General features: G+C 49.1%; 8 protein-coding genes across 9 annotated transcripts; 6 read left to right on the top strand and 2 right to left on the bottom strand.

The window, feature by feature from the left end:
* The first annotated feature begins 173 nt into the window (after positions 1-173).
* Positions 174-2,372, top strand: LOC117897517 (endothelin-converting enzyme-like 1). The gene has a single exon (XM_034806433.1). The coding sequence runs from the start codon at positions 203-205 to the stop codon at positions 2,267-2,269; it is 2,067 nt and encodes a 688-aa protein (XP_034662324.1). The 5' UTR covers positions 174-202; the 3' UTR covers positions 2,270-2,372.
* Positions 2,373-2,990: 618 nt separating this feature from the next.
* LOC117897515 (neprilysin-4) lies at positions 2,991-5,206 on the top strand. Its single transcript, XM_034806430.1, has one exon. The coding sequence runs from the start codon at positions 3,020-3,022 to the stop codon at positions 5,123-5,125; it is 2,106 nt and encodes a 701-aa protein (XP_034662321.1). The 5' UTR covers positions 2,991-3,019; the 3' UTR covers positions 5,126-5,206.
* A 768-nt stretch (positions 5,207-5,974) lies between these two features.
* LOC117897516 (neprilysin-4) lies at positions 5,975-8,586 on the top strand. The gene has a single exon (XM_034806431.1). The coding sequence runs from the start codon at positions 6,021-6,023 to the stop codon at positions 8,097-8,099; it is 2,079 nt and encodes a 692-aa protein (XP_034662322.1). The 5' UTR covers positions 5,975-6,020; the 3' UTR covers positions 8,100-8,586.
* A 7,734-nt stretch (positions 8,587-16,320) lies between these two features.
* On the top strand, positions 16,321-17,728 carry LOC117897522 (O-glucosyltransferase rumi). The gene is made up of 2 exons (XM_034806438.1): positions 16,321-16,510; positions 16,579-17,728. The coding sequence occupies exons 1-2, from the start codon at positions 16,381-16,383 to the stop codon at positions 17,676-17,678; spliced, it is 1,230 nt and encodes a 409-aa protein (XP_034662329.1). The 5' UTR covers positions 16,321-16,380; the 3' UTR covers positions 17,679-17,728.
* A 155-nt stretch (positions 17,729-17,883) lies between these two features.
* Positions 17,884-19,030, top strand: LOC117897525 (mitochondrial GTPase 1). The gene is made up of 2 exons (XM_034806443.1): positions 17,884-18,148; positions 18,210-19,030. The coding sequence occupies exons 1-2, from the start codon at positions 17,950-17,952 to the stop codon at positions 18,971-18,973; spliced, it is 963 nt and encodes a 320-aa protein (XP_034662334.1). The 5' UTR covers positions 17,884-17,949; the 3' UTR covers positions 18,974-19,030.
* LOC117897531 (chromobox protein homolog 3) lies at positions 18,876-19,798 on the bottom strand. The gene has a single exon (XM_034806451.1). The coding sequence runs from the start codon at positions 19,732-19,734 to the stop codon at positions 19,042-19,044; it is 693 nt and encodes a 230-aa protein (XP_034662342.1). The 5' UTR covers positions 19,735-19,798; the 3' UTR covers positions 18,876-19,041.
* Positions 19,799-20,027: 229 nt separating this feature from the next.
* On the top strand, positions 20,028-22,656 carry LOC117897514 (protein vreteno). Of its 2 annotated transcripts, none has more exons than XM_034806429.1 (6): positions 20,028-20,403; positions 20,460-20,903; positions 20,963-21,791; positions 21,853-22,037; positions 22,095-22,288; positions 22,353-22,656. In XM_034806429.1, the coding sequence occupies exons 1-6, from the start codon at positions 20,099-20,101 to the stop codon at positions 22,499-22,501; spliced, it is 2,106 nt and encodes a 701-aa protein (XP_034662320.1). In that variant the 5' UTR covers positions 20,028-20,098; the 3' UTR covers positions 22,502-22,656. The 2 variants fall into 2 exon arrangements, with proteins under 2 accessions (XP_034662320.1, XP_034662319.1); XM_034806428.1 differs by having other exon boundaries at positions 20,960-21,791.
* LOC117897519 lies at positions 22,650-24,338 on the bottom strand. Its single transcript, XM_034806435.1, has 4 exons — positions 23,518-24,338; positions 22,904-23,467; positions 22,799-22,852; positions 22,650-22,735 (listed from the first exon to the last, which is right to left on the bottom strand). Exons 1-4 carry the CDS (start codon positions 24,214-24,216, stop codon positions 22,670-22,672), a joined length of 1,383 nt encoding a protein of 460 aa, XP_034662326.1. The 5' UTR covers positions 24,217-24,338; the 3' UTR covers positions 22,650-22,669.
* Between the last annotated feature and the right edge of the window lie 123 nt (positions 24,339-24,461).

Raw genomic sequence — 24,461 nt, 5'->3', positions numbered from 1 at the left:
AATGGTGAGCGAATAATATATACACTGCATCGGTTAATGAAACTAATTAACTAATCAAGCGTTCGGTCTCTGGGTCTCTCTGGGGGTTGGGGCACAACGATAAGACCCGGCCCGGAATCCAGTCAAAAATCGACGCATCTCTCGATTTCAGCTCAGTTTCGTTTCGGCAATCATTCGGAAAACACACAAACGGAGAAGCATTATGGAATACTCTGGAGTTAAGCTGTTGCTCTTGCTCCTGGGAGCCTTCTCTGTGGCTGGCGCTGCCGTGTCGCATCCTTTTGCCACCAACTACACCAATGACATCCTGCGGCTGGCCAAGGCGGCCCACATCAAGGCCTACATGGGCGAGGATCAGTCGGAGGCGTGCGATAACTTTTACAACTTTGCCTGCGGCAATTGGCCGCGTCTGCATCCGGCCAGGATCCACAATAAGCGCACCAACTACCTGGAGGAGCTGCAGGAGCTGTACATCCGCAAGAGCGCCGAAATGTTGAAGAGTTCCCCGCGCAGCGCTGACAGCAGTGCGGATCGCATACTCAAGAACTTCTTCAACTCGTGCTGCCAGCAGGCGAACGACACAAGGTCCGCCCTGACGGCTGCCCTGCTGCAGGCCACGGACTTCCGCGGCGGCTGGCCAGAGATTCGTGTGCCCTCGTGGTACCAGTACGAGTACGACTGGCTCAAGGTGGTGGCCACGCTGAAGCGGCAGCTGGGCGTGGACATATTCATTGGCCTGGATGTGATTGTCGACTACAAGGAGGAGCATATGCATCGCATCAAGCTCGGCGCACCAGAGCTGCCGCTGGGCAAGCGTCGCCTCTACCTGGACAGGCACCATCAGGGCACGCGGGATCTCTACCAGCGTTCGATACAGAAAAAACTAAAGTTCTACTTCCCCGAACAGTCCAAGCAATGGCTGAAGGAGGTCTCCTCGCAGGTGCTCAGCATTGAGGAGCAGCTGGCCAAGGGCTTGCCCCACAATGCGGCGCTCACACTGGAGCAGACCACACGCCAGCGCACGGCTGCCGATATGAAGGCTGCGTATGGCAGCTATGTGGACATCAGTCGCTACTTGCAGCTCATCTTCAGCGACACTTTGTACGTGGACATATACGAGACGCCCGAGGATTATCTGTCCAATCTGGTGGACGTCATACGCGGCACGCCCAAGCTGCATCTGGCCAACTACACCATCTGGCGCACCCTGGACACCCTGGATGCGGCAAGGATCCCTCCGACTGTGCAGCCCGATATCTGGTGCATCAAGCTCACGCAGCAACACTTCCCGCAGCAGCTGGAGAGTCTGTTCCACAGGAACTACAACAACATGCAGATGATCAACGAACTGCAGTCCACATGGACGGACATCAAGCGCGTCTTTCGCGAGGATCTGCAGGCATCCGAGCGGCTGCACTGGCTCAGCCAGGACACCAGGCAGAAGGCCATTGCCAAGCTGGAGTCGCTGCAGCTGCAGTTTCGCTCGCACGACGATCTCCAGCTGATCCGCAAGCTGCATGGCCTCCAGCTGGATGCCAAGAACTTTTACCCGAATCTCCTGTCCGTGCTGCAGTGGGAGACACAGCGCAAGCTGGCCAAACTCATGCAGGAGCCTGTGCTGGAGGATCATCAAACGCACAAGCTGCCGCACTACGAGCTGAAGAGCAACAAGATCCAGGTGCCCATCACCTTCCTGCAGGCACGCTTCTTCTGGGACCCGGCCTACCCGAATGCCCTGAAATATGGCACTCTGGGCGTGCTCCTCGCTCGCCAAATGCTGCACGGCTTCGATGCGGTGGGCAGGCGCTACGACAGTCACGGCTATCAGAACAATTGGTGGGATGCCACCTCCGAGACATCTTATTCCCGACGTGCCCAATGCTTCCAGGAGCAGTACGCCATCTTTGTGCAGTATCGGGAGAAGCCGGTGCAGGATAAGCAGCTCCTGCGTCGCATTGTGGCCGACAACGGGGCCCTGGACATTGCCTATCGGGCGTACAACAAGTGGCTGAAGAACTCGGCCGAAACCACGGCCATCTATCAGCGGGAGCGTCTTCCACTGCTGGATCACTCGAACCAGCAGCTCTTCTATCTGGCCTATGCGCAGCTCTACTGCTCTGACTATCCCGAGACCCTGGAGCGCTACGAGGAGCTGCCCGAACAGCTGCGCATCAATGCGGCTTTGTCCAACTCGCAGCAGTTCACCAATGCCTTCAGCTGTGCCAGCGGATCCAAGCTGAATGCTCGCTTCAAGTGTACCCTTTATTAAAGAGGGAAGAATTAAATCTATCGCTATCTATTCCATTCCATTACTCGTAAACGGAGAACACAAATAAGAGTGTAAAGTTTAAGAATATTAAAATGAACGAAAAGAAATCGAATATATGTGAGGGGTACATTTTACCTTTAAATCTTCGAGTAAAAGTTATAAAAAGCGACCAAAGTATGTTCTTTTAGGAAGTGCACTTGAAACGTGTTTTAAAAATAAATTGTTTGTCACTCTTACTTTTAATTTCTATAATAAAAAAATAGCTAAAACCATTATTGTTGTTTCTAAAATAAAAATTATTATAAAATGAAAATTATAATACAAACTATGAAACAACAAATTTATTTTTTATTTTTTAAACTTTTGTAACTAATTTTTTCGAAAACAAATATTTTTTTAAGCTTCAATGCCTTGAAGAATACCTGATTTCTGTCATCTAGGTTTCAACCAGCCACACTTCTAGCTAAAAATTGAAACTTTTCATTTGCAAAATATTCAAATTTAAATAATAACTAATTAAATATTTTAATCCCTGCTCGTTAGTGCATTCCACACACACACAAAGAGTGTTCGTTCAGTTCTATAATTAAGCAACTTAGTTCCCCCCTTCGGGTTTTTATTTTACATTTACTCTCGCGAGAGATAACCCCCGGAATGACCCTCGCTTCTTGGCTATCAGCAGAAGTCTCTCTTTCGGACGACTCTTTGCTGGCTGTCAGTCGATAGCTTCACAGACACAGCTCCGGCAGCATGTCGGACTGTTCCATGGCCTGGCTATTCCTTGGCCTTCTGCTGTTCCTGCTCCAAAAGGAGCTCTGCACCTCCGCAGCGAGCGATGCCACCACCTCGACTGGCAGCAGCTTCCAGCGCATCTACCAAACCGAACAGACACTGCGTAATGCCAAGGGCAAGGAGATGCGCTCGTACATGAATCTCAGTGTCGATCCCTGTACGGATTTCTACGAGTATGCCTGCGGTGGCTGGCAAGCGGCAGCCGGCCCCCTGCTGCAGCTGCACCAACGCACAGATGTGGACCTGCTACGCTTGCTGGAGGAGACTGCCCATCGGGAGGACAGCGGCGTGGCCAGGCAGGCCAAGGAGTTCTACAAGTCCTGCCTGGTGGCCCAGGCACAGCAGAGCCAGCAGCAGCAGCAGTTCCTCAGCGAACTGATCCAACAGAATGGCGGCTTTCCCGCCGTTCCCGGATCCAATTGGGAGGTGCATCATCACGACTACGACTGGCTGAAGGTCTTGGGGGAGCTGAGGCGCCGCTACGGGCTAGACATACTGATTGGTCTAAGGATCGGCTACAACTATGAGAATGTCCATGAGAACAGCATCTATTTGAGCGAACCGAGCACCCTGATCCCCAGGGAACTGTGCACCCAGAATCGCCTCGATATACGCGACATGGCCTATGAGCCGCTGGAGCGGCGCGTGGCCGCTGAACTGAAGGCCTGGCTGGCTGTCAGCAATGATGCAGCCGCCCGTTTGGCCGCGGATATTCTGAGCTTCGAGCACGAGCTATGCGGCGGCATGATGCAGGACTTTTCTGACTCCCCCTGGGATGCCGAACAACAGCTCTACGCTGGAAATTACACGCGCAAGACCCTTGCGAACTTCTCCAAAGTCTACGAACTGAATCTGGAGTCGTATGTGACGGCTAGTTATGGGAAAGTGATCTTCAAGCCAGTGTACATGGCCGCACCCAAGTACTACCGCCAGCTGCAGCGCACAGTGGCCGCTCACAATTCCAGCCAAGTGGCCAACTACATCATGTATCGGGCACTGTCCGCGGTGACCTTTCCCCTGGAGGATCGCACGCACTTGAGGCGCAACGTGTGCCTGGGACTCATCAAGCAGCACCTGCCCACGGCCCTGGGGGAGCTCTATGCCCGGCAGTTTGCCAGCGAGGATGCGCGCAAGGATCTGGAGACACTCTATGGCCAGCTGCAGGACGCTCTGAAGCAGAGCCTGAGCGCCGAGTGGCTGGAGGAGGGCAGCCGGCGTGTGGCACAGCGCAAGCTGTCGGACTTGAAGCTTCACTTGCCCCACTACGAGCGGCCATTGAACTACAAGCTGCAGCTGGAGCGGAACAACTACTGGTCGAATCTTCGCCAGCTGCTGGGCGCTGTGCAGGAACAGCAAATGGGTCGCCTCTTCGAGGAGGAGCTCCCCGCGCCCAGTGACCCCGTGGAGGCGTATGAGGCACGAGTGCGGTACCGCCCCGTCCAGCGGCACATCGACATAGGGTTGGGCCTGCTGCAGGCTCCCTTCTACGATCCGCACTACGGGCAGTCGCTGCGCTATGCGACGCTGGGCGTGGCTGTGGCACGCCAGATGGCCATGGCCTTCGATGATCCACACTGGTCCGTGGACCTGCTGGAGCGGGACCATTGGGATGGTCTAACCGCCTGGAGATATCACGATCGGAGCGAGTGCTTCAGCCGCCAGGTGGAGGAGTATCTGCACGCCAATGCCAGTGCCACGCGGCAGCTGATCGCCGACAGTGCCGCCCTCAATGTGGCCTTTCGAGCCTACCTCACGTGGCTGGGCTTCAAGGAGCCGAACAACGATTTCAATCTGCTCTCCAAGGAGACCCTTCCAGGCCTTAACTACTCCAATACGGCGCTCTTCTTTGTGGCCTACGCCCAGCAGCACTGCAGCCGGGAGGAGAGTCATCGTTGGTCGTCTTCCTGGGCCAAAGAGCTGCCATCGTACAGTGCCCAGCAGAATCACACTTGGCCACGCCTGCAGGTCAATGGCCCCTTGCGGAATCTTGAGGATTTTGCCAAAGAATTCCATTGTCCCATGGGTTCGGCCATGAATCCGGCAACCAAGTGCAACATATACTAGGAAGCCACAAAAGCTTGATGATAAACTTAGGAATTGTATCGATAAATGTTCAAGTTTCAATAGAAAGGTTCTAGAATTTAATTTTCTTGGTTTTATCGAAATATCGATATCTTTTTGGCAATTAATCGATGCTAAATCGAGTCACTCGTAGGCAGTGGCATTCGGGCATGCCACAAAGAACGTAAAGCACAGTCTGTCTGCCAATAAAGAGGTTTTCAGTTGGAAATTTCATAAACGGAAATGATTTTTACAAAAAAATAACCACAAAATCGAGTCCATCGATGTTTAAATCGATTTTCTTAGTAGATACAGTGGAAAAGCCATTGAAAGCTACTACCAGTAGTTTTTCGCAGTGTAAAAAACTAAGGAAATACAAAAGTTGAAGGGAAGCAGGCAGGCGGCACGCATAGAGACCTTCTCTCAATCGGATTTGTGTTGTTTTTCTGTCACTGCCAAGATCTCTGGCTTGCTGTTGAGCAAGGCTGTCTTTGTTTACGTTTCTCCCAGACCCAGAACCAGAGGCAAAGCCAGAACTAAGGCGCGATAACCTCTCAGGGACTGAGGCGTCAAACTTGACCCAAAAATCGACCAAGTTCATGAGCACACGACTACAATCCGGAGAACTTAGGCTTATCGCCCGCTCAGACGTCGCCGTAGTCCGATGCTCAGTCGACTTTTCAACGCCAAGATGAAAGCTACAAGAGATGCTCTGCGGAACTTGCTACTCCTGCTGCTGCTCATCCACGCGGACGGTGTACAGCGGCACAATGGCATGAACCGCATGCCGCAGCAGCAGTCCGCCATGTACGGCGGATCCCAGCAACAGCAGCAGCAGCAGCAGATGCAGATCCCTCCCCATCCGGACAGTCGCGAGGAGTTTAAAGTGCGCCAACTGATGGGCCTGGAGATGCAAAAGTACATGAATCTCAGTGCCGATCCGTGTGTGGATTTCTTTGAGTTTGCCTGCGGCCACTGGGGTGGCTACCACAAGCGCCAGCAGCGTCAAGGGGCAGCCGGAGCACCACTCTCCACAGCCCAGCAGGTGGTGGAGGCTAAGATTGTGGATCAGCTGCAGCAGCTGCTCACTGCCCCACTGCCGCCGCAGCACCACCCGAATCAGTTCAGTGGCGCCACAACGACCAATGTGCGGAAGGTGCGCTCCTTCTACGACTCGTGTGTGGCCGTGGAGGCGAATGCGGGCGAGCGACGTCGCTTCCTCATGAAGATCCTCAAGGACAACGGGGGACTGCGGAATGTGCCCAACACCAATTGGCAGCACAACCGCCACTGGCTGCAGACGCTCGCGGAGCTGCGCAGGAACTACGGACTGGACATATTGCTGGGCCTGGAGATCGATCTCAATCTGCAGCAGATGGGCGGCAATAGCATCTACCTGGGTGAGCCACGGCTGACCATCATACCGGAGGAGCACTGCAATGCGGCCGCCACCAAGGGTGCCCATGTGCGGGATCAGGTCTACGAGCAGATCCAGCAGCAGGTGGCAGACAATCTGAGAGATTGGCTGGGCATGGAAACGGGAGAGTCGGCACGCATTGCCGGCGACATTATCCGCTTCGAGTTTGAGCTGTGCAAGCACATGAGGGAGCAGCAGGTCCAGGAGGATCCTGCCCTTGCCTTGGCCAACACAAACGCCTATGGGGCTCGTTCGCGCATCGGACAGGATCGTTTGCATCGACAGAAGGCCAGCGGCATCACGCTCACGGATCTCACCACCGAAATGGGCGGCTTCTTCGACTTCAAGCTGTACGTGGAGGTGATCCTCGAGAGCCTCTACACGAGCAACGTCTATCTGCGGTCCCCGGAGTACATCAAGCATCTGGTGCGTACGGCCAGGGCCAACAATCGTTACACCATTGCCGGCTACATCATGTACGTGGCTCTGAATGAGCTCAACCAGCCGCCGGAGGAGCATCCGTCGCGGCGTGCCCGCCAGTGTGTGCAGGTGATGCAGCGCTTGTTCCCGCAGGTGCTGGGCGAGATGTATCAGCGGCAGGTGCAGCGTGACGACGCCAAGGATGATCTGCAGCAAGTGTTCAGTGACCTGGTGAAGGCCTTCGAGCAGCAGCTGCGTGTCGAGTGGCTGGACGAGAACGATCGGCGTGCGGCGCGGCTGAGATTGGCCCAATATCACACGCTGCTGCCGGACTACCAGAATCTGGATCTCGCCGAGCTGCAGTTCCAGAAGTCCGACGACTATTGGCACAAGCTGGAGGTGGCCCTGCGTTTTAGGGCTCGCCAGCAGCTGAATAGCCTGCGTGGCAATGAATTTGGCCAGGATGCCGACGGACTGGTGGATGGTTTCGAGGTGAGGGCCGCTCTGGTGGCACGCCAGCAGGCGGTGCTCGTGGGCTGGGGTCTGCTGCAGGCGCCGTACTACAACTACCATTATCCACGGGCCCTCAAGTATGCGCTGCTGGGCCAGCGGCTGGCCAGTGCCCTCGTGCAGGCCTTCGATGACGAGGGCTGGAATCGACATCCGCAGGCCACGTCCCCGTGGAACGAGCTGACAATGTCCGGCTATCGGAACGTCACCGAGTGCCAGCGTGCCCAGTACAGCAACTATTTGTACGATCAGCCAGCAGAGTTCCACAATGCCACGCGGCTCAGGGAGATTATGGCCGACAGCAGCGGCCTGAATGTGGCCTTCAATGCGTACCTCGCCTGGCTGGAGCAGCAGGACAACAAGCCACGTCCCGTGCTCTACAAGGAGACCCTCCCGGAGCTGAACTTCACCAATACGCAGCTGTTCTTCCTCTACTTTGCCCAGACCCGCTGCTGGGCAAGATCTAACCCAGAGGCCCTGCCATTCCTCGACTCCATGCCCCTCATGCAGCACACGTCAGAGCGCTGGGATGTCAATGGGCCGCTGAGCAATTCCGTGGAGTTTGGACGCGAATTCGGATGTGCTCTGGGCACGCAAATGAACAGCGGGGACAAGTGTTTGTTTTACTGAGAGATCCGTTGAGGTGACGAGGCATAAAATATAGTTAAATATTGAATTGAAAGTAAGTCGAGGGGTTATTAAGAACGGGGATTGTTGGTTGAGGAATGGCTGGAGTCTGAGTTGCCTCCAAGGTTGTCACTGCAGCATCGTGCATTGCCTATAAATAGACCCCGAATCGTTAAGGAAAGTGTACGAGTGTGCATATAAGCCATTCAATGGGTTCCCTGTGTGTAGTTTTCTGTGTCAATCGAAGCACTTGAGCGTGGAGGAGACAGCCACCCACCAGACGAGACGTGGCCTGGACATTGCCACTCAAGCACGCAGCTGCTTGCCGTAAGCGATAGGTGCTTGCCACTCATACGTTGCATGTGGCTGGATGGGTAATGCTCGCGACCCTGAACCGATTAATCGATCGATGGGGAGGGGGCTGCCTCATGCCGCACGCATTTCCGCTTAATTTAAGACGAGACGAGACGAGGCTTACCTGAAATGACACGTAAAAATGTGAATGAGTATAAATGTTGTTACAATCAAAAGAAATAAATATACATAAAATAGAGCAAATATACGACTAGAAGTAATCCCAATTACTTGGGGAATAAATAGCTATAAATTCAGTCAAAGAAAAGTTCAAAATTTCACGTATTCAGTTAGTGGAATTTTTATTTATTTTTAGTTGCTAATTATTGCTAATCTTTGTACTGATCATAATTGTTCCTATAATAGTGAAAAATTCCAAATTTTTTTTATTTAAACACTAAATATAAATGTTAAAATTTATCAAAAATGTTGAAATGTCACGAATATTGTTTATTCTGTCTGAAAAAATGATCCAATCCCATGTTGTAATAACTAAACGACAAAAGGGTATGCAAAATATCAACAAAATGTGAGACCGAGTTCTCCGTTTCTGCGGAATCATCGCAGTCAAGCCCCCTCCTCTCCTACGGCATTGATTGCAAATGGAACGGAAGTGCCAACCCCTTCCCCCCCCCCTCCGCCCACGAGCCCATTGCCACTGTAAAATTATTGTTTCTACGGCGACTTGATCATCAATTACAGTGAGGCCTTTGTATAATGAAAACGGATAATCACTTGCAAGCGTCATGAGATAAAAACAATACAAAAGATGGTTCGGTCCCTAGTTAACGAATGTGTTTTCGGGGAGGGTGGGTTAGGTAAGGAAAGTCAAAGTTTTATAATCACTTAGGAGAGACACCAAAAAAGAGAAATACTCTGCATAAATTATAACAAAATAATTTTCAATTCCCATCCAAATGCCAGAGAGACAGAGAGACAGAGAGACAGCGGTGCCAAGCGCTGATGAGCCGCCTGTGGTCCATCATCATTTGCGGTGGCTCCCACACACACAGACACACACACACTCTCACACAATAAATGGTTCGGTGGAGTGGGGGGAAAAATGTTCGCACAGCATGGCAATATAAATGATGCGGAATTCCAGACAAACACTTGTGTTTGCGCCCCTCTCTCTCTCTCTTTCTTCGCTTTTAAAGCTTTTAACTATCACGGCTTCCCCCATAATTATCAGACTCCGCGCGGACACCGACTTCTGCCTTTGCCTTTACCTTTACCAACTACAACAGCCATCCAAATCGATGTCGTGGCAAAGTCGGTGAACTTTTGTTAAGGAAACTAATCAGCAGAGAAGACCGAGAGAAACGGAAGCTACGAGAAAGTCAATAACATTCATTGTAAGATAATCCATAAAATGGGGACCCAGAACAGAAGAAAAGAATCACCCACGCGACTCTGCCACTTGTAAGAGGATTCCTTTTCGAGCAACTCAAAAGAGGCTTAAATAAAGTATTATGTTAGGCCTGATCTGTGTGCAACATTTCTTATGCAACTTGTGTATTTCTACACCCAAAACGAATGCAAATCTCAACCTAAAAATGCATTCCAATAAAAACTACAAAAGCGATCAATTTTGACGAAGAAAAAATGCAACAAGCCGACAAACGAGCAGACCCAGAAATAAACTCCGGGCACAAAGCGAATTGATTAATCAACTTAACAAAGTCCCCAATAAATCAGAGAGGGAAGGGCCTCAGTATTTAAACATGAAGACAGCAAACGGAGACCCAGTAGACCCTACAGGCAAATGACCCAGTTTTCTAGCTATGAATCTATCTATCTGTCTGTTTGTCTGTCTTTCTGTCTTTGGAGTGGCATTAACAGAGAGATAGAATGAACTGTGGGTTCCCCCTGGTGGCACGTTCTTCTGCTGAAAAACTGATTCCAATATTTCATTCACACATTTTTAACCCAAATTCGAAAATGTCTTTACATTAGTTTCCAGGGGAAAAAACAAACAGCCCAGACTGTGTGCTTCTTCTACACATGTCGAACAGCATTCCAACAAAATTGATCTTGAATGTGGATGGTTTCAGAGTATTCTTTCTCATGGAATCGATCGATGAATGGTTAGCAGGTGTGCCGTGCGTGCAACCGATGAGGAAATTCTTCTGTGGTTTCTTCGCCTGACTCCATTTGGAAGTCCCATTGCATACAGAGATAAATAGCTCATATATCATACAAATCTCTTGGCAAACAAACACACATCTACTTTTGTAACTCAAAACTGTTTACACTCCCCACAACAGAACCCAAGATGACAGGCAGACAGACGGACAGACGGACGGACAGTGGAGAAACGAGACGCCAGCCAGAAAAGCTTGAGAGGTACACTCGACACATATTGCCTCAGCCTCAGAGCCATAATTATTATTATATTGTGACTCTCTGTTTTGTCGCAAAACTTCGCATGTGGCATGTGGGCGATGCCTCTCGGATACTGCCTGTCATATATGGCCTCCATTTATCCGCCGGTTTATAAATACTTTACATACGGCTTTGGCAAGCCATAAGGTAATGATATTTTTGTTTTCTCATTCAATTGAATTTCTGGGCTCTGTCTCTTTCTAAAGGTGCGCCCCATATATGGATTTGTCGACTCAGCCACTCAATTGTCAAATGAATCTGAAATTTGAATGCACTGCAAACGATTTGCAGAGAACTCTGGGACATAAAACTCTATCAATAATACATATGGGATACGTGTTCCAATTAGCCAAAGATGCTACCGCTTGGGGTTGGATATTTTCCGACAGAAACTAAAAGGAAAACTGCAATAAATACAAGGGGCTTTTCTCTATGACTTTTGGGGTTGCCACAAACTTAATATGCAGCAAGTGCCCGCCTGGATGGGACCACCCTCTACTTCCGCCAGCTGGCAAAATAGTATCTAGAAATTCGCCATAGAGTGGGGCGGCGCACTCACTCCCTAGTCAGTTCCGTGCCACATGGGGGGAACGCACAAATAGCATGTCAAGGAAACGGTGGCAAAAACAGCTGAGTGGCGGAAAGAGAGCAACCACAACGGGCGACTCTTTCTCTCACAGCAATCGATTTTTCCCAAAAGAACCAAAACTTGTGGATACATTTTGTGTGGTTGCAAAATAAACTTTACCTGGACAAATGATATGTTTAAGGGGGTCTCCAAATAAATAAGTATCCAAGTAATCAGTTTATTTAGTGGAAAATAAAGCACCACAAATTATACGAGTTTCAGTATCAGTATCCGTGAGTGTGTGTAAGGAAATATAGCACTCCGTTTCTGTACTTTTTATTTGCTTTGTTCGTACAAAATAAATAATTCTTTATGCACAATAGCAGAACAGATATAACAGAAAGCACTTGTTTATATATAATTGCCACATGGATTTTTCACATAAAAATCATTTCGAAATGCACTTCTTTTACGCACGATATGGAAACGCAATACACACTATCGAGAGAGTGAGTCCCGTAACAGAGAACGAGAGAGAGAGAGATGGATTTGGGGGGTTGGGCAGGCGGCTGGAAGGGTGAATGTGTGAATGGATGGATTGGGTGTGGTGAATTTTCTCGAAAAGCGCGGCCTGCTTCTATCGATTTGACAATTAGTTTGTAGGGGAAAAATGCACAACACAAACTTGAGGTCAAACTTTAAATTATATCATAAACTAACGGATTTACGGCACTTTACACACTAATAACCGCCTAAGAATACGCGTACATATATTTCCAGTACGGATACACATACACACGAAAAGGCCAGGGGCCGTACGGAACGAGTGTGATTCCGATTCCACGAGCGAGGCGAGCAACGAGAAACCACGTCCGACCGTCTATGTGTGGCGCTGCTGTGTAACTCTTGTGTGGGGCGCCGCTCTTGGGCCATGCCACTCACTCCGCCCGCTATGCTGGCGCTGCCAGAGCATTGGCAGAGGCAGAGACTGCGCAGCCAACAGCGACTGCGTCGCCCCCCCCCCATCAGCACAGACATTGGGAGAAGCGTTTTCCAGGCGCATGGGTTGACCAACATAAATCACAGAGAAAAGAAAAACAAAATAGTGCCAACCATTCTTTGGACAGCGGGAGTACCCTAACTTTTGAACATTGTAGGGAATATAATACATATCTACTTTATTATAAGCATGTTGTTCCTAAAGGAGATGTAAATATTTTTTGATAATTTTATTTATTATTCATTTCTTATTTACGTACACACTTTCTTACTCAAAATTAAATACCCCCTGATCTGTGTCGCATAATGTACGACAAACCCGATCTACCCATCGAACGTAGAGTGGAGTGAGCAATAATTCGAGAGCGGGAGAGTAGAAGAGCGCGAGACTGAGATTGCAAAGAGAGTGCATATGCAGCGCTCGCTCGTGCTGATAGCCGATGGCAACGGCGAACGGAATGACACACACAGCCGCTGCTGCTCCACAATCGCGCAGACCCCTAGTTATATGTGTGTGTGCGTGCTGCTGATAAGCGTACGGGAAATCGTATCGTGGGCTCTCCGATCAATTACCAGAAAACACACACAAAGCAACACACAAAATACCGATCGGTCACGCATGCGCCCTCTCCCCCCTGGGGCAATAGTTCCGTCGGAAACTGGTTTCAAGGGGATTTGACATTTTAAAGACGCTTGTTCCCCCCTCCATGTCTATCAAACGCCACGGCACAACGCATTCTATGCAGATTAGTTTTGTAATCAAATCGACCACAAGGCGGATCGGATCGGTTCGGATCGAAACGCTACGCTAAATGGCATGCAATTTTCCAATGACAGGCAGCGAGAACCCGTTGTTTCGAGGTTAATGACATCTGCTAATGGTCATCTATTATGTATGCATTTCCAGTATGCAGTTCTGAAACGATCTATTACCCAAGAGATAATGATGTGGAGATCATTTATTTGTGTCGGTGGCACGCAACTTCTAGATAAGTCGGCTGCTGCTGCTATGCCGAGGGGTTTATGGTGCAAGGCGCAGCGAAACGGATTTCATGGCAGGGCAGACTTTCAATTATCAAGCAAAAGAAAGTGTGAACAATCCGCACTAACAAGAGCCAAAGAAGTGAAAACTTGTTCGGTGGAATTACAAATTTACTCAGATCTCCGTTGTGGTGCAACCCTAGTGATTAGAGAACTCACCACAGCCATGAGGCCCCCGCGCCTTTCCATTGCGCAGGCGCACTAAACGCACCAGGAAGTCCCCGCGAGAGAGTCAAATGGAGAGAGAGTTGAATGAAAATATATGTTACAGGCCTTTTTGGCTGACATAAAGGTAAAGAATCTACATAAATTGCATGCACAGCCACTGCTCAGCGCGTTTTGATGAATCATTTGGTTAGGTTAGGCCTGCTGTCACTGGGGGGTGGCTGGGGGTGGTCTGTCTGTCCCAAGGGTTGAGTCACTGCCTGTTTGCCTGACTGCCCGAAGAAATACATAATTGATTCGGTACCAGACTGCGTGACTGCGCCTCTAAATGGCAGCTGTTTAAGGGACAGTAAACAGAGGAACTTTCATTGGCACGACTGGCAAGGGGGCTGTAAACATTTAAAGACAGCCGAAATATAAGCAATCAAGCTACAAGAAGAATTAATGACCAAATTTGTTGTTGGCCAACTTCCGGCATTACAAGAAAGAAAAAAGGTTCTCCAATCAATGGAAATCAATAGAGGGAGAGAGAGAACCCCATTCAAGGCAATCAAATGCAGGCGGGGCTTGAACTTCTTTCGAGGGCTTCTACCATATCATTCAAATGCAAATTCTACGAGTTTTTTTGTTGGTATGGGGAGCACGCCCCGATGGATAGAGAGGCCCTATCGATACGTTTGAATGAGCAGCAGCAGCAGCAGATGCGATGGCACCTTAAGATTTACAAACGTGTGATACCATCGTAAGCTTAATTATGATGAGATTTCCATTAACAAAGCGACAAAGCTTTTTGTCAGTGCCAAGCTCGAATTATCGCGTATGTTTTTTCTTGTTTTTTGTATTTCGATATGGGGTCTGGTCTGAAACGAGTTTGTGGAAAAGACAAAACAACACAGAGAAACAGAGAGAGATATTTCAAGTAATTTCTTAGTCATTCAAAAAGCAGACAACGACCATATGCGAGAGCTAGAGGATAGAACTGCAAAGGCGAACCTCGGAGCTGAGGCATTGGCGATGCGATAATTATCAAGTTAATTACTCGACGCTAATTAGTGAGCAGCGCGTGAGAGGCTTGCAAAGGTGCCCACGGTGACCCTAGGTCGCGGCTGAAACTAAAACCATTATGCTGTTGCTGCTGCTGCTATGAAAACGAAAGGTAAAATCCAAAAGATAACAAACATCCAAGCCCCGTGCGCAATGAGTGATAAAGACAAATGGCATGCCGAAGCGCATGCATGGGGGCATGGGAAATACAAAATCCAATTGGTACGGAAACTGGAGCTCGAAAGAAATCCGAGGAAGAGAGCAAAGCGGCAGCGACAGCAGCACCAGCATCAGCGGCAGCGGCAATGGCAACAGCAAATCAACTTAATGACGACAGGCTGGCAACTTTTCAAACGGTTTTATCTGGGGAGATCGTGAGATGGAAGTGGTGCCGTACCCTGCTCTGAAAGTGGAAATGAATTTAAGTTTGGTTTTATAATCAAACCCAATAAAGCCAAATAACAATGGTGGCAGGGAGGGGGGAGCACACTTGCATGTAGGAAAAAAATCGATGAGTGCTCAATTAACTGTTATTTGCACACACTCACACACACTAACGCACCTACATCGCAGCACGCCCACACAAACACAAACTCAAGAAAACACCCATACATGCTTAAATTCAGATAAAGTTACCTTTTTCTTTTGAATATTATTGTTGTTTTTATTGGGCAATCCGATCCTCAACAAAGATTCGTGGTGGTGGTGCTTCGCTGCTGCTGATGCTGCTGCTAGGTCCGCCTGCGCCTCCAACTGGATTGGCAAATGTGCCACTCCCACACTCCAATTGGCACTTGCAGTTTTTTGTAGGGCGCGTTTTCTGTGTGGACCAGGCTCAGACACACACACACACCTTTTTCGTTGCCAAAATTACTGTCTCCCGTTTCGCGAGTGTGTGGACCACCACTGTTTAATAATTTACTTTTGCCTGTATTAACAGTTATGTCAACCTGTGTTTTTTGTTGGCAGCGCGGCGTCTTCGATGCGTCGTCGCTGCTGATTTTTGTTGTTGCAAAATTTCGTGTAAATCATGTACAATGGGGGTGGATAGCTACAAGGTGGTCGAATTCACTCGCGTTCGATGGGTTTTACGTGGTTTCGAATGCACTATGTGCCGCACGCATGATTTGCCCAAAGGCAAATCGTCGGATTCGTTAGTAAATTGGCTAATTAATTGTTTTAACACGGAGAAAACTTTCGACGTCTTTTTGGTTGACTTTTTTTTGTTAATCTTAGAGATGTCAAATATATATTGATTTCTGAATATATCGATATTTTTTTTTTTTTTAAAGGGGTGATATTAATTAAAATGGCAATCATTTACTATTAAAATATATATTTCTGTAAACTTTATTAGCAGGGAATCTACTTTTCTATACTTCGAGAAAATTTTCTGCTGGTTTTCTGTTTTTATGCCACCTATCCATGCAAAAGAAAATATCGGTAGTTTTGTGCGATAAGCGGAAATGTAATACAACTGTAATTTACAAATGTTTATTCCTTAATATTTATTTTCCACATTGTTTAGTTCGACAGGTGGGCTCTTCTGCGATCTGTAAGGTATGCATGAGGTCCAGGATCAACTCAACTTGAAATATAAAATGAAAATGTCTAAATAAAATTGATATTTAACTGTGCAGCTGGTATGTGATGCGCCAGCAGTGTTGCATTTTCGCACAGATCGATAGGCAACGCCCCAAAATAAACAAAAGAAATTTGTTTATAGAAATGCTCATAAATGTTGTATTAATTATATTGTTAGTGGGCTTGAGCGGAGAAGCCAGTAAACAAAATGAAGGACTTTGCAGCCCAGATGAAAATTCATCCTGCGCCGACAGCATCGATACTCAGGATGAATGTAAGCAACTTGTTGCCGGCTTCTAACTTTGAAATTTGCATTAAAATGCTGATAAGCACACTCTTTAGTTAGCTACAACATTCTACGAAATATAAAGAAAGCACTGGCCAGCTATCAGCCGTGCAGCAGCGATGCGAATGATGCCAACTGCAGCTGCCACCCGGCGGTAATCAAGCGAGATCTGGCTCCCTACAAGGCAACAGGTGTCAGCCGCCAGATGATCGAGAGCTCCGCCAAGTTCGGCACTCGATACAAAATATACGAGAAGCGTCTGTACCGCGATGAGAATTGCATGTTCCCGGCACGCTGCCAAGGCATCGAACACTTCCTGCAGCCGCTGGTGGCGACGCTGCCCAACATGGATCTGGTGATAAATACGCGCGACTATCCGCAGGTAAACACTGCCTGGGGCAACGGCGGACAGGGGCCTATTCTCTCCTTCTCCAAGACGAAGGATCACCAAGACATCATGTATCCCGCGTGGACCTTTTGGGCTGGCGGTCCGGCCACAAAACTGCATCCCCGTGGCATTGGGCGGTGGGACTTGATGCGGGAGAAGCTGGAGAAACATGCAGCAGCCATACCCTGGTCGCAGAAGCGGGAGCTGGGCTTCTTTCGCGGCTCGCGCACCTCGGACGAGCGTGACTCCCTGATCCTCTTGTCGCGCCGCAGTCCGGAGCTGGTGGAGGCGCAGTACACCAAGAATCAGGGCTGGAAATCGCCCAAGGACACGCTGGATGCGCCGCCCGCCGACGAGGTGTCCTTCGAGGATCACTGCAAGTACAAGTATCTGTTCAATTTCCGTGGCGTGGCAGCCAGCTTTCGGCTGAAGCATCTGTTCCTGTGCCAGTCGCTGGTCTTCCACGTGGGCGACGAGTGGCAGGAGTTCTTCTACGACCAGCTCAAGCCCTGGGTGCACTATGTGCCACTGAAGAACTACCCCAGCCAGCAGGAGTACGAGCAGCTGCTGACGTTCTTCAGGAAAAACGATGCACTGGCCCAGGAAATTGCTCAGCGTGGCCGCGACTTTATCTGGCAGCATCTGCGCATGAAGGACATCGAGTGCTACTGGCGAAAGCTGCTCAAGGGCTACGTGAAGCTGCTCACGTACGAGGTGCGGCCAGAGGATAATCTCATATACATTAAGCCAGCCAAGGACGAGCTTTAGTTTCATAATTAAGTGAGATTCTTAGAGCGTCGAATATATTTGTATTTTATAACTTACAAACTCTATTTTAACTTGTTTAAATGGTAGCTCTGGCTCCCTCCCTGCAAACAGAATGTGCGCCTCTCCACGAATTTCAATTTCCCGCGCTTTTGTCAGTGTGACCTCCCCTCTTTTCTGCCTGGTCAACTGTGACGTCACGAGCAATCAGCTGTTGCTGCCTGCGGTTTTTGTAATTTGTGCAATTTGTGAACGAGTCCCGCGATTCCCTGCCATGACAGCACAACTGAATCCGTTTCGGAAAGCTTTCCAGCTGCCGACGAGGCAGCGCATCAACTGGTTCCCCGGACACATGAACAAGGGCATGCGCCAGATCCAACAGAAGCTGCGTAACGTCGATTGCATTGTGGAAATACACGACGCGCGCATTCCGCTCTCCGGTCGCAACTCTCAGTTCTTCGACACCATAACGGGTACGACAAGATCAGCAATAACCCAAAGATGAGGATATTGACCACCTTTCGTTTCCCCCAGGCAGCGGCGTAAAGCCGCATATACTGGTCCTCAATAAGATCGATCTGCTGGGCCCCAAGCAGCAGCGCAGCGTGACCCAACAGCTGCGCCGGCAGCAGCCGGAACTGAAGAATATTCTGTTTACCAACTGCAAGGATCAGCGGAATCATGGAGTGCTGGACATACTGCCCCTGGCCACGCGACTGGTGGCAGACAGCAGTCGCTACAATCGCGCGCAGAGCGCCGAGCACAACATCATGATCATCGGCGTGCCCAATGTGGGCAAGAGCTCCATCATCAATGTGCTGCGCAATGTGCATCTGAAGAAGCGCAGTGCCGCACGTGTGGGCGCGGAGGCTGGCGTGACGCGTGCCGTCGGGGAGCGCATCAAGATCCAGGAGAAGCCAGCGGTCTACATGATCGACACGCCCGGCATACTGCAGCCCTCGGTGACGGACGACGAGATGGGCATGAAGCTGGCGCTGGTTGGCTGCCTGCCCGATCACATAGTGGGCGAGGACCTGATTGCCGACTACCTGCTCTACTGGCTGAACAGGCACCGACGCTTCGAGTATGTGGAGAAGCTGTCGCTCAGCTCCGGTCCCAGCGACAACATCAGCACTGTGCTGGCGGAATACGCCCACACCGAAGGGCTGTTCCACCGCGTCAAGCAGTACGACGGACAGGTGGAGGTGATGACAAATTTATTGGCTGCCGCACGAAAGTTTATACACTTTTTCCGCACCGGCCAGCTGGGCAGCATCAATCTGGATGAGCAGTCATGAGTCTTAGGCTAGGGATTACATTTATGTGTTTGTTAAGTAAAAATGAAACTGTTGGAACTGCTGGCTGCTCACTGGGCATCTGCCATGGGCACATCGATGGCTATGTCGCCCACGCCAGGCACCGGAATGGAGTACGAAACTCCCACGTGGCCGAGGTCCGCATCGTCGCCGAGTTCCATGGGCACATGTGCAGCAATGTGCTGGCTCTCCATGCTTAGGCCACTTGTGGTGGCCGGCTCAGGTGGCGCCTCAATGGACGCACTGGTGGTGACTGCGTAGCCCGTGCGGGCGGCCACCGCTCGCAGCTCCTCTGGCACGCCCTTCATGCGCTTGGCTATGTTGTTGGTGTACGGCGCCAGCTTTTGATAGTACTCGACGAGCATCTGGGGATTCTTCTCGGACACCTCGCTGCTGGACACCAAATCGAACTCGTCGCAGAAGTGCCAGCGGACCAAATACTTGATTTCGCCGCTCACGTCTGTGGCTCCCATAATCTCGGCCAGGTCGAGGCCGCGCTCGTAGCCGCGTGCCTTTTGGATTTCCTCGCATTTCGGTTTCTTTTCGCCGCGCTTCTTAGACTTGGCACGGGACTCCTCGAACCTTTGGATGAGTGCCGGGCAATCGCAGTTCTCCTCGGGTTCCCAAGTGTTGTCTGTCGCTTGATAGCCGCGCCATTTGATGAAGTACTCCACCTTGCCATCGCTGGTGATTCGCTTATCCACGATACGCTCCACCACGAAGTTGGGCTCGTTTTTTACCATTTGCAGCAGTTTTTTTCGAGTTGTTTACAATTTTTCAATATGTGGTTGGCGTGTACACAACAATTTTCCGATATATCGATACTAATCGCATATACATCGATACAAAAAAGGATTACATGTGAATGGCTAAAATAATTTAAAAATCGTAATTTAACAGAATTAAAATTAATAAAAACCAGATAATTAAGTATTTCATCATCCATTTGGTATGTTAGCGCTACATGTGCTTTACATATACCGCATTTCATATATTCAATATTCTATGCGATTGTGACCCATGTGAATGGCATTTTGGAATTTGATATCCACGCGTCTTTCGAAAGTTTAGCGCTTCAGCTTCAAGTTGCTTTTTAATTGTTTAACAATGGATGTTCTTTTGAAAGATTGGTCCAACTGGAATCCAATGGCCATGGAATACAGAAACGAAGGCTCTACTGATTACGTAGATTCGTTTGGCCAAAATGTGGTTGAGAAAGCTCGGGCGCCCATGGGTAAAAAAAAGGCGGTCGACAAAAACGCAAATACCGAATATCCGTACTTGGTTCTGAAGAAAAAAGTGATGCACATTAACAAATGCGCTTTGATTAATTTCTTTGGCCGTAAACATGTACGAAACATTGATATTCCGCCTAATTCGGACTGCTTCGTGGTGTACTTCAATGACTTAGGGTAAGTAGAACTCCCATCGTATGGTATGAAAAACTCAAAATTATTTCTCACTATAGTTCCTTGGAGTCGGCACACAGCACACTGGAAGCATTTCCTCAATTGCTGCAAGTGCAGCGAAGCCATTGCGGCGGCCAGAAGAAGACCAGGTATGAGAAAATGTCCATGCAGAGGGCCGCCAACAGTGTGCCCGAACCAGCGAAGCTTCCAGCTATGATACCCACACATCGTGGACCAGTGGACACACAAACACGCACCATACACGTTTCGTGTAACGGTAATGAACATCCAGAGTTTCTGGCAGTGCCCATAGTGGACTCGACGTGCTACAAAAGCGGCTCTCTCATGGCCATTAGAGACGCGAAGAAGCGCTTTCTAAATGTCAAGTTTGAGTTTAATTTAGAGCGCCACGGGGCCTACGTGCTGGAGAAAGAATTTAAGGAGGAAACATCATCGAAGCCAGTGATCCAACAGATGCGTAGCGGCAGACAATTATATAAAGAGTAAGTCAATAAAGGACTTTAATAGGTGTGATTTTTAACAATATTTAAACCTCCAGCAGCACTGGTGTAGATGCTGGGCATTCGAGCGTAGATGATGCTGACGAAATGATAATCATGTCTGGCTATAAACGTTGCGTGGCCTGCAAAGATTACACCTCGACGGTGTGCAAAATCTGCGACATGCCCTTTTGCGATGCTTTATGCTGGAGCATTGTCTCCGAGCAGCACGACAAGAAGTGCGGCACCGGCCAGAGCGTGGCCATTGATGATGAGAATTTGAAGAAACTTCTTCCCAAAGCTGGTCTACCGCCACGCCGCTCCAAGGTCAAGATCACTGCCTTTGAGCAGTCGAATGTGGTGTATGTGCGCCCGGCGGATATCCTCTCGGAAGTGGCCTACTACCGCGTGCTCACTGAGGTCTGGATGCAAGGCAAAAAGGCGCCCAAGCTTGACCAGCTGCCCGTTTGTGGCCAGATTGTCATCTACAAGTTTGAGGCACAAATTGTGCGTGCAATGGTGCTGAATGTGGACAATCCGAAGGATATATGCGTGGTCTGCATTGATTTTGGCAGCGTTGAGTACACAGCTCCAGGCAATCTGTATCAATGCAGCGCCACTGTGGCCGATTTGCCGCTCTACGCTACGCCCGTGAAGCTACGCGGTGTGCCAAGGCGCGCACTGACCCCACATCTGCGTGAGGCAATGTACGCCGTACAGGGGAGTTTAGTCTTTGAGCTGAGATACCACAAGCGAGAGTACGACTACGACAATCACATGCAGACGGCCGTGCTCATCGATCTGGAGAAGAATAGAGGCTTGAATAGCTTTTTCAAAAAGGTTATGACACCCGTCGAGCCCGGCTTGCAGGAACGCGGATTCAATGAAGATGTAAGCTTGAAAGTTCCATCGGCATTTCAGCATTTTAATTTGTGTTTTTTTTTTGCTGTAGTTTCTGCCGCATGTGGCTGCGCCACCAGGAAAGAACATTGACTTGATTGTCACTGACAATTCGTTCTTAAAGTACGGCATCATCCACTGCACACCCGCAGGCTTGGCCGTGGAGATCACAAAAATGCAGCGCGCATTCCAGGACTATGGAGAAAAGATTGCCAAAGCGGAGACCTATGCTGCTCCGTAAGCGCAGACACAATCCCACAAGCGAAGTGAATTTCTAATCAATTTTATTTGCAGGAAAGGTGAACTGTGCATTGCCAAATATATGGGCAAATGGTGTCGCGGCGTTTCGCTGGAGCTTGTGGGTGATGGCTATCCCAGCATTTTGTTTGTGGACTATGGAAATATTGCACCCATCCATGTGACCGATATCCGTGCATATCCGGAGCAATTAACTTATCCCGTATTGACTACCGAATATGATTTGATTGGTAAAAAATTTTGATTCGCATGCAAAGCAAAGCAAATTCATTTTTCCTTCTATTTCTATCGTAGGTCTTCCCGAAGAGCTCACCGATGCGCAGGTCCAACGTCTCGAGAAACATCTGCAAGTGGGTGCCCGTGTGACCTGCGATGAGATTGTAAAGAACCAGGAAAACAACTACTCACTGCGCATGGAAAACCTGCAGAAGCTGCTGAAGTAAAAGGCCAGAACTATTGGGGATTACGGAGCTTATTATATGCATAACCAAAGTGCCATTATATTCCTACATTTATCAATAATCAATATAATAAATAATGTCGGTAAGCCTTATGGCCTTCCCCAAAGAGTTGTCCAACAGCAACGTTAAATATTAAATCTCGTGCTTCATTTACTTAACGTTTTTCTTAACAAAAATGTTGGTTAGACTCTCCAGATTAACGCTGATGGATGCATCCTGCAAAGAATAAATTAAACTATTTCAAATAAACAGAAAATTCTGCGTAAAGTGCTGAAATACCTCGAGAAACTCTTGGCTGTAAGGGGGCTTCACATTCGACAAATTCGCCAAAGCCTGAAAAAAAGTAAAAGTCAAACAAAACAATGAAAATGTGTGAGCACTCACATTGGTAGCTCCTCCAGGTACTAGCTCTAGACTCTTATAAAACTCCAGCTCCTCTGAGCATCCACTGGATGTTATCAATGTGTAAACTTTTGTGTCCATTTCCTTGCCAGCCAGCAGCTGTTCCGCCCTCGATCTCGCGTCATAATTGTAAATAATGAGATATTGGCAGAGAAGAGAACGTATCTCTGACGAGCGACTGGCCAATACCAGGGCAACCCTTGCTGCCTGAGCCTCTGTGGAGTTAAATGTCGCCACATCGCTGGCATTATCCAGCTGCATGTGTGGCATGTCATAGGAGCGACAGTAACCTTTGAACAGCTCCAGGCAATTCTGACTGTTTGCTAGAACACAGATTTTGTGGCTGCCTGCCGTGGCCAAGTCATCGAGCATCAGAGAAACAAACTCAAATTTGGTCGAGTCATCGGGACCCATTTCCTGCCAGGGCGGCAGCTGGAGCAACAGCAACTGCATCGCCTCGCAGCTTTGCAGCTCGCTAACTCGAGTTTTCAGCAGCACGGGATGATCGCAAATATGTTTTCCAAGTTCAGCAATGATGTGCGGTTCCTATAATAAGCAAAGAGTTAGACTTGCGCTCAGGATTGTTGCGTTCTTACCATGTCCGAGCGTTGACTGAGTTCATGGAGCTGCTGAAGCGCTTTAGCTTGATGTTCTGCGGGCTGCAGGAAGCACATGTATTCGATTTGCTTGTAAGTGGCAGCTGGGGCAGAGCCTTTGTTCAGCAGGGATGTCCTGAGGGGTGGCCTGACGGGAGGATCTGACACTCTGCCCGGTTTACTGCTACCCCCGGGCGGCGTGGGAGTTTCAATGTGGCCGTTTAGTGCATCTATTTTTGCACACCAATTTGCAATTTCCAGTTTCCGATATTCAATGCACTCCTCAACAGTCTTGAACTCATCTTGCAGCTCCACATCTTTGCTGCCAACCTGCAGCTGATCGTTTTCCTTGAAGTTTCTCTGGCGGAAGCACGTCATGCTGTCCACAACCTTCCCCGTGTCGTCTTTCAGTGTGGCCTTAGATTCGGCTATCACCAGGGTGCCATTGCCAGTCCAAATTTTGTGCTTCTTGGTGGTCTGATTCCGCCAGAGCACATGAAAGATGCGGCCTTCTTTGAGAGGATTTTCGCCAGGTTTCAGCTCCCGTGGTCCCACGCTCTCGTAGCCCTTGGCAGTGCCCCATTCCATGGTTGTCGGTGTAGCCGCGGGCCAATCAGCTGGCGGTTCCTCTTGCGGCGCCACTTCTTGGTACCCCCGCTTTGCTGCCCGACGCACGGAAGGAGCCTGGGAGCGACGCATTTTGTCAATTTTAGGTTTAAAATTCGCAATAAAATGTTTGCGGGTTGTCTTGAAAGTAGTCGCAGTCGATCGATAACCAGAATCGCTTTTCAAAAAACATACTAAATCATTTAGTTATGCATATTTGTCATTCTAACATAATGTCATTAAGAAAATGTTTAAAAGCAGCTTGGAAAACCTAATTTTAACATTAATTAATGGAAATAGGGTGTACCGGTCGGACATGCAACAAGTAGTCAAAAGCG

The sequence above is a fragment of the Drosophila subobscura genome, chromosome O, assembly GCF_008121235.1.
Source record: "Drosophila subobscura isolate 14011-0131.10 chromosome O, UCBerk_Dsub_1.0, whole genome shotgun sequence".
NCBI classification, from domain to species: domain Eukaryota; kingdom Metazoa; phylum Arthropoda; class Insecta; order Diptera; family Drosophilidae; genus Drosophila; species Drosophila subobscura.
This window is presented reverse-complemented; position numbering and strand designations above follow the sequence as displayed.

Excerpts from the sequence above, each read along its gene's own strand:
- LOC117897517 (XM_034806433.1), top strand. The coding sequence starts at position 203 with ATGGAATACTCTGGAGTTAAGCTGTTGCTCTTGCTCCTGGGAGCCTTC.
- LOC117897515 (XM_034806430.1), top strand. The coding sequence starts at position 3,020 with ATGTCGGACTGTTCCATGGCCTGGCTATTCCTTGGCCTTCTGCTGTTC.
- LOC117897516 (XM_034806431.1), top strand. The coding sequence starts at position 6,021 with ATGGGCCTGGAGATGCAAAAGTACATGAATCTCAGTGCCGATCCGTGT.
- LOC117897522 (XM_034806438.1), top strand. The coding sequence starts at position 16,381 with ATGCTCATAAATGTTGTATTAATTATATTGTTAGTGGGCTTGAGCGGA. Across the intron at positions 16,511-16,578 it reads CATCGATACTCAGGATGAAT|TTAGCTACAACATTCTACGA; the intron begins GTAAGCAACTTG and ends CACACTCTTTAG.
- LOC117897525 (XM_034806443.1), top strand. The coding sequence starts at position 17,950 with ATGACAGCACAACTGAATCCGTTTCGGAAAGCTTTCCAGCTGCCGACG. Across the intron at positions 18,149-18,209 it reads GTTCTTCGACACCATAACGG|GCAGCGGCGTAAAGCCGCAT; the intron begins GTACGACAAGAT and ends CGTTTCCCCCAG.
- LOC117897531 (XM_034806451.1), bottom strand. The coding sequence starts at position 19,734 with ATGGTAAAAAACGAGCCCAACTTCGTGGTGGAGCGTATCGTGGATAAG.
- LOC117897514 (XM_034806428.1), top strand. The coding sequence starts at position 20,099 with ATGGATGTTCTTTTGAAAGATTGGTCCAACTGGAATCCAATGGCCATG. Across the intron at positions 20,404-20,459 it reads GTGTACTTCAATGACTTAGG|TTCCTTGGAGTCGGCACACA; the intron begins GTAAGTAGAACT and ends TTCTCACTATAG. Across the intron at positions 22,289-22,352 it reads TACCGAATATGATTTGATTG|GTCTTCCCGAAGAGCTCACC; the intron begins GTAAAAAATTTT and ends TTTCTATCGTAG.
- LOC117897519 (XM_034806435.1), bottom strand. The coding sequence starts at position 24,216 with ATGCGTCGCTCCCAGGCTCCTTCCGTGCGTCGGGCAGCAAAGCGGGGG. Across the intron at positions 23,468-23,517 it reads TCAGTCAACGCTCGGACATG|GAACCGCACATCATTGCTGA; the intron begins GTAAGAACGCAA and ends TGCTTATTATAG. Across the intron at positions 22,736-22,798 it reads ACAGCCAAGAGTTTCTCGAG|GATGCATCCATCAGCGTTAA; the intron begins GTATTTCAGCAC and ends TATTCTTTGCAG.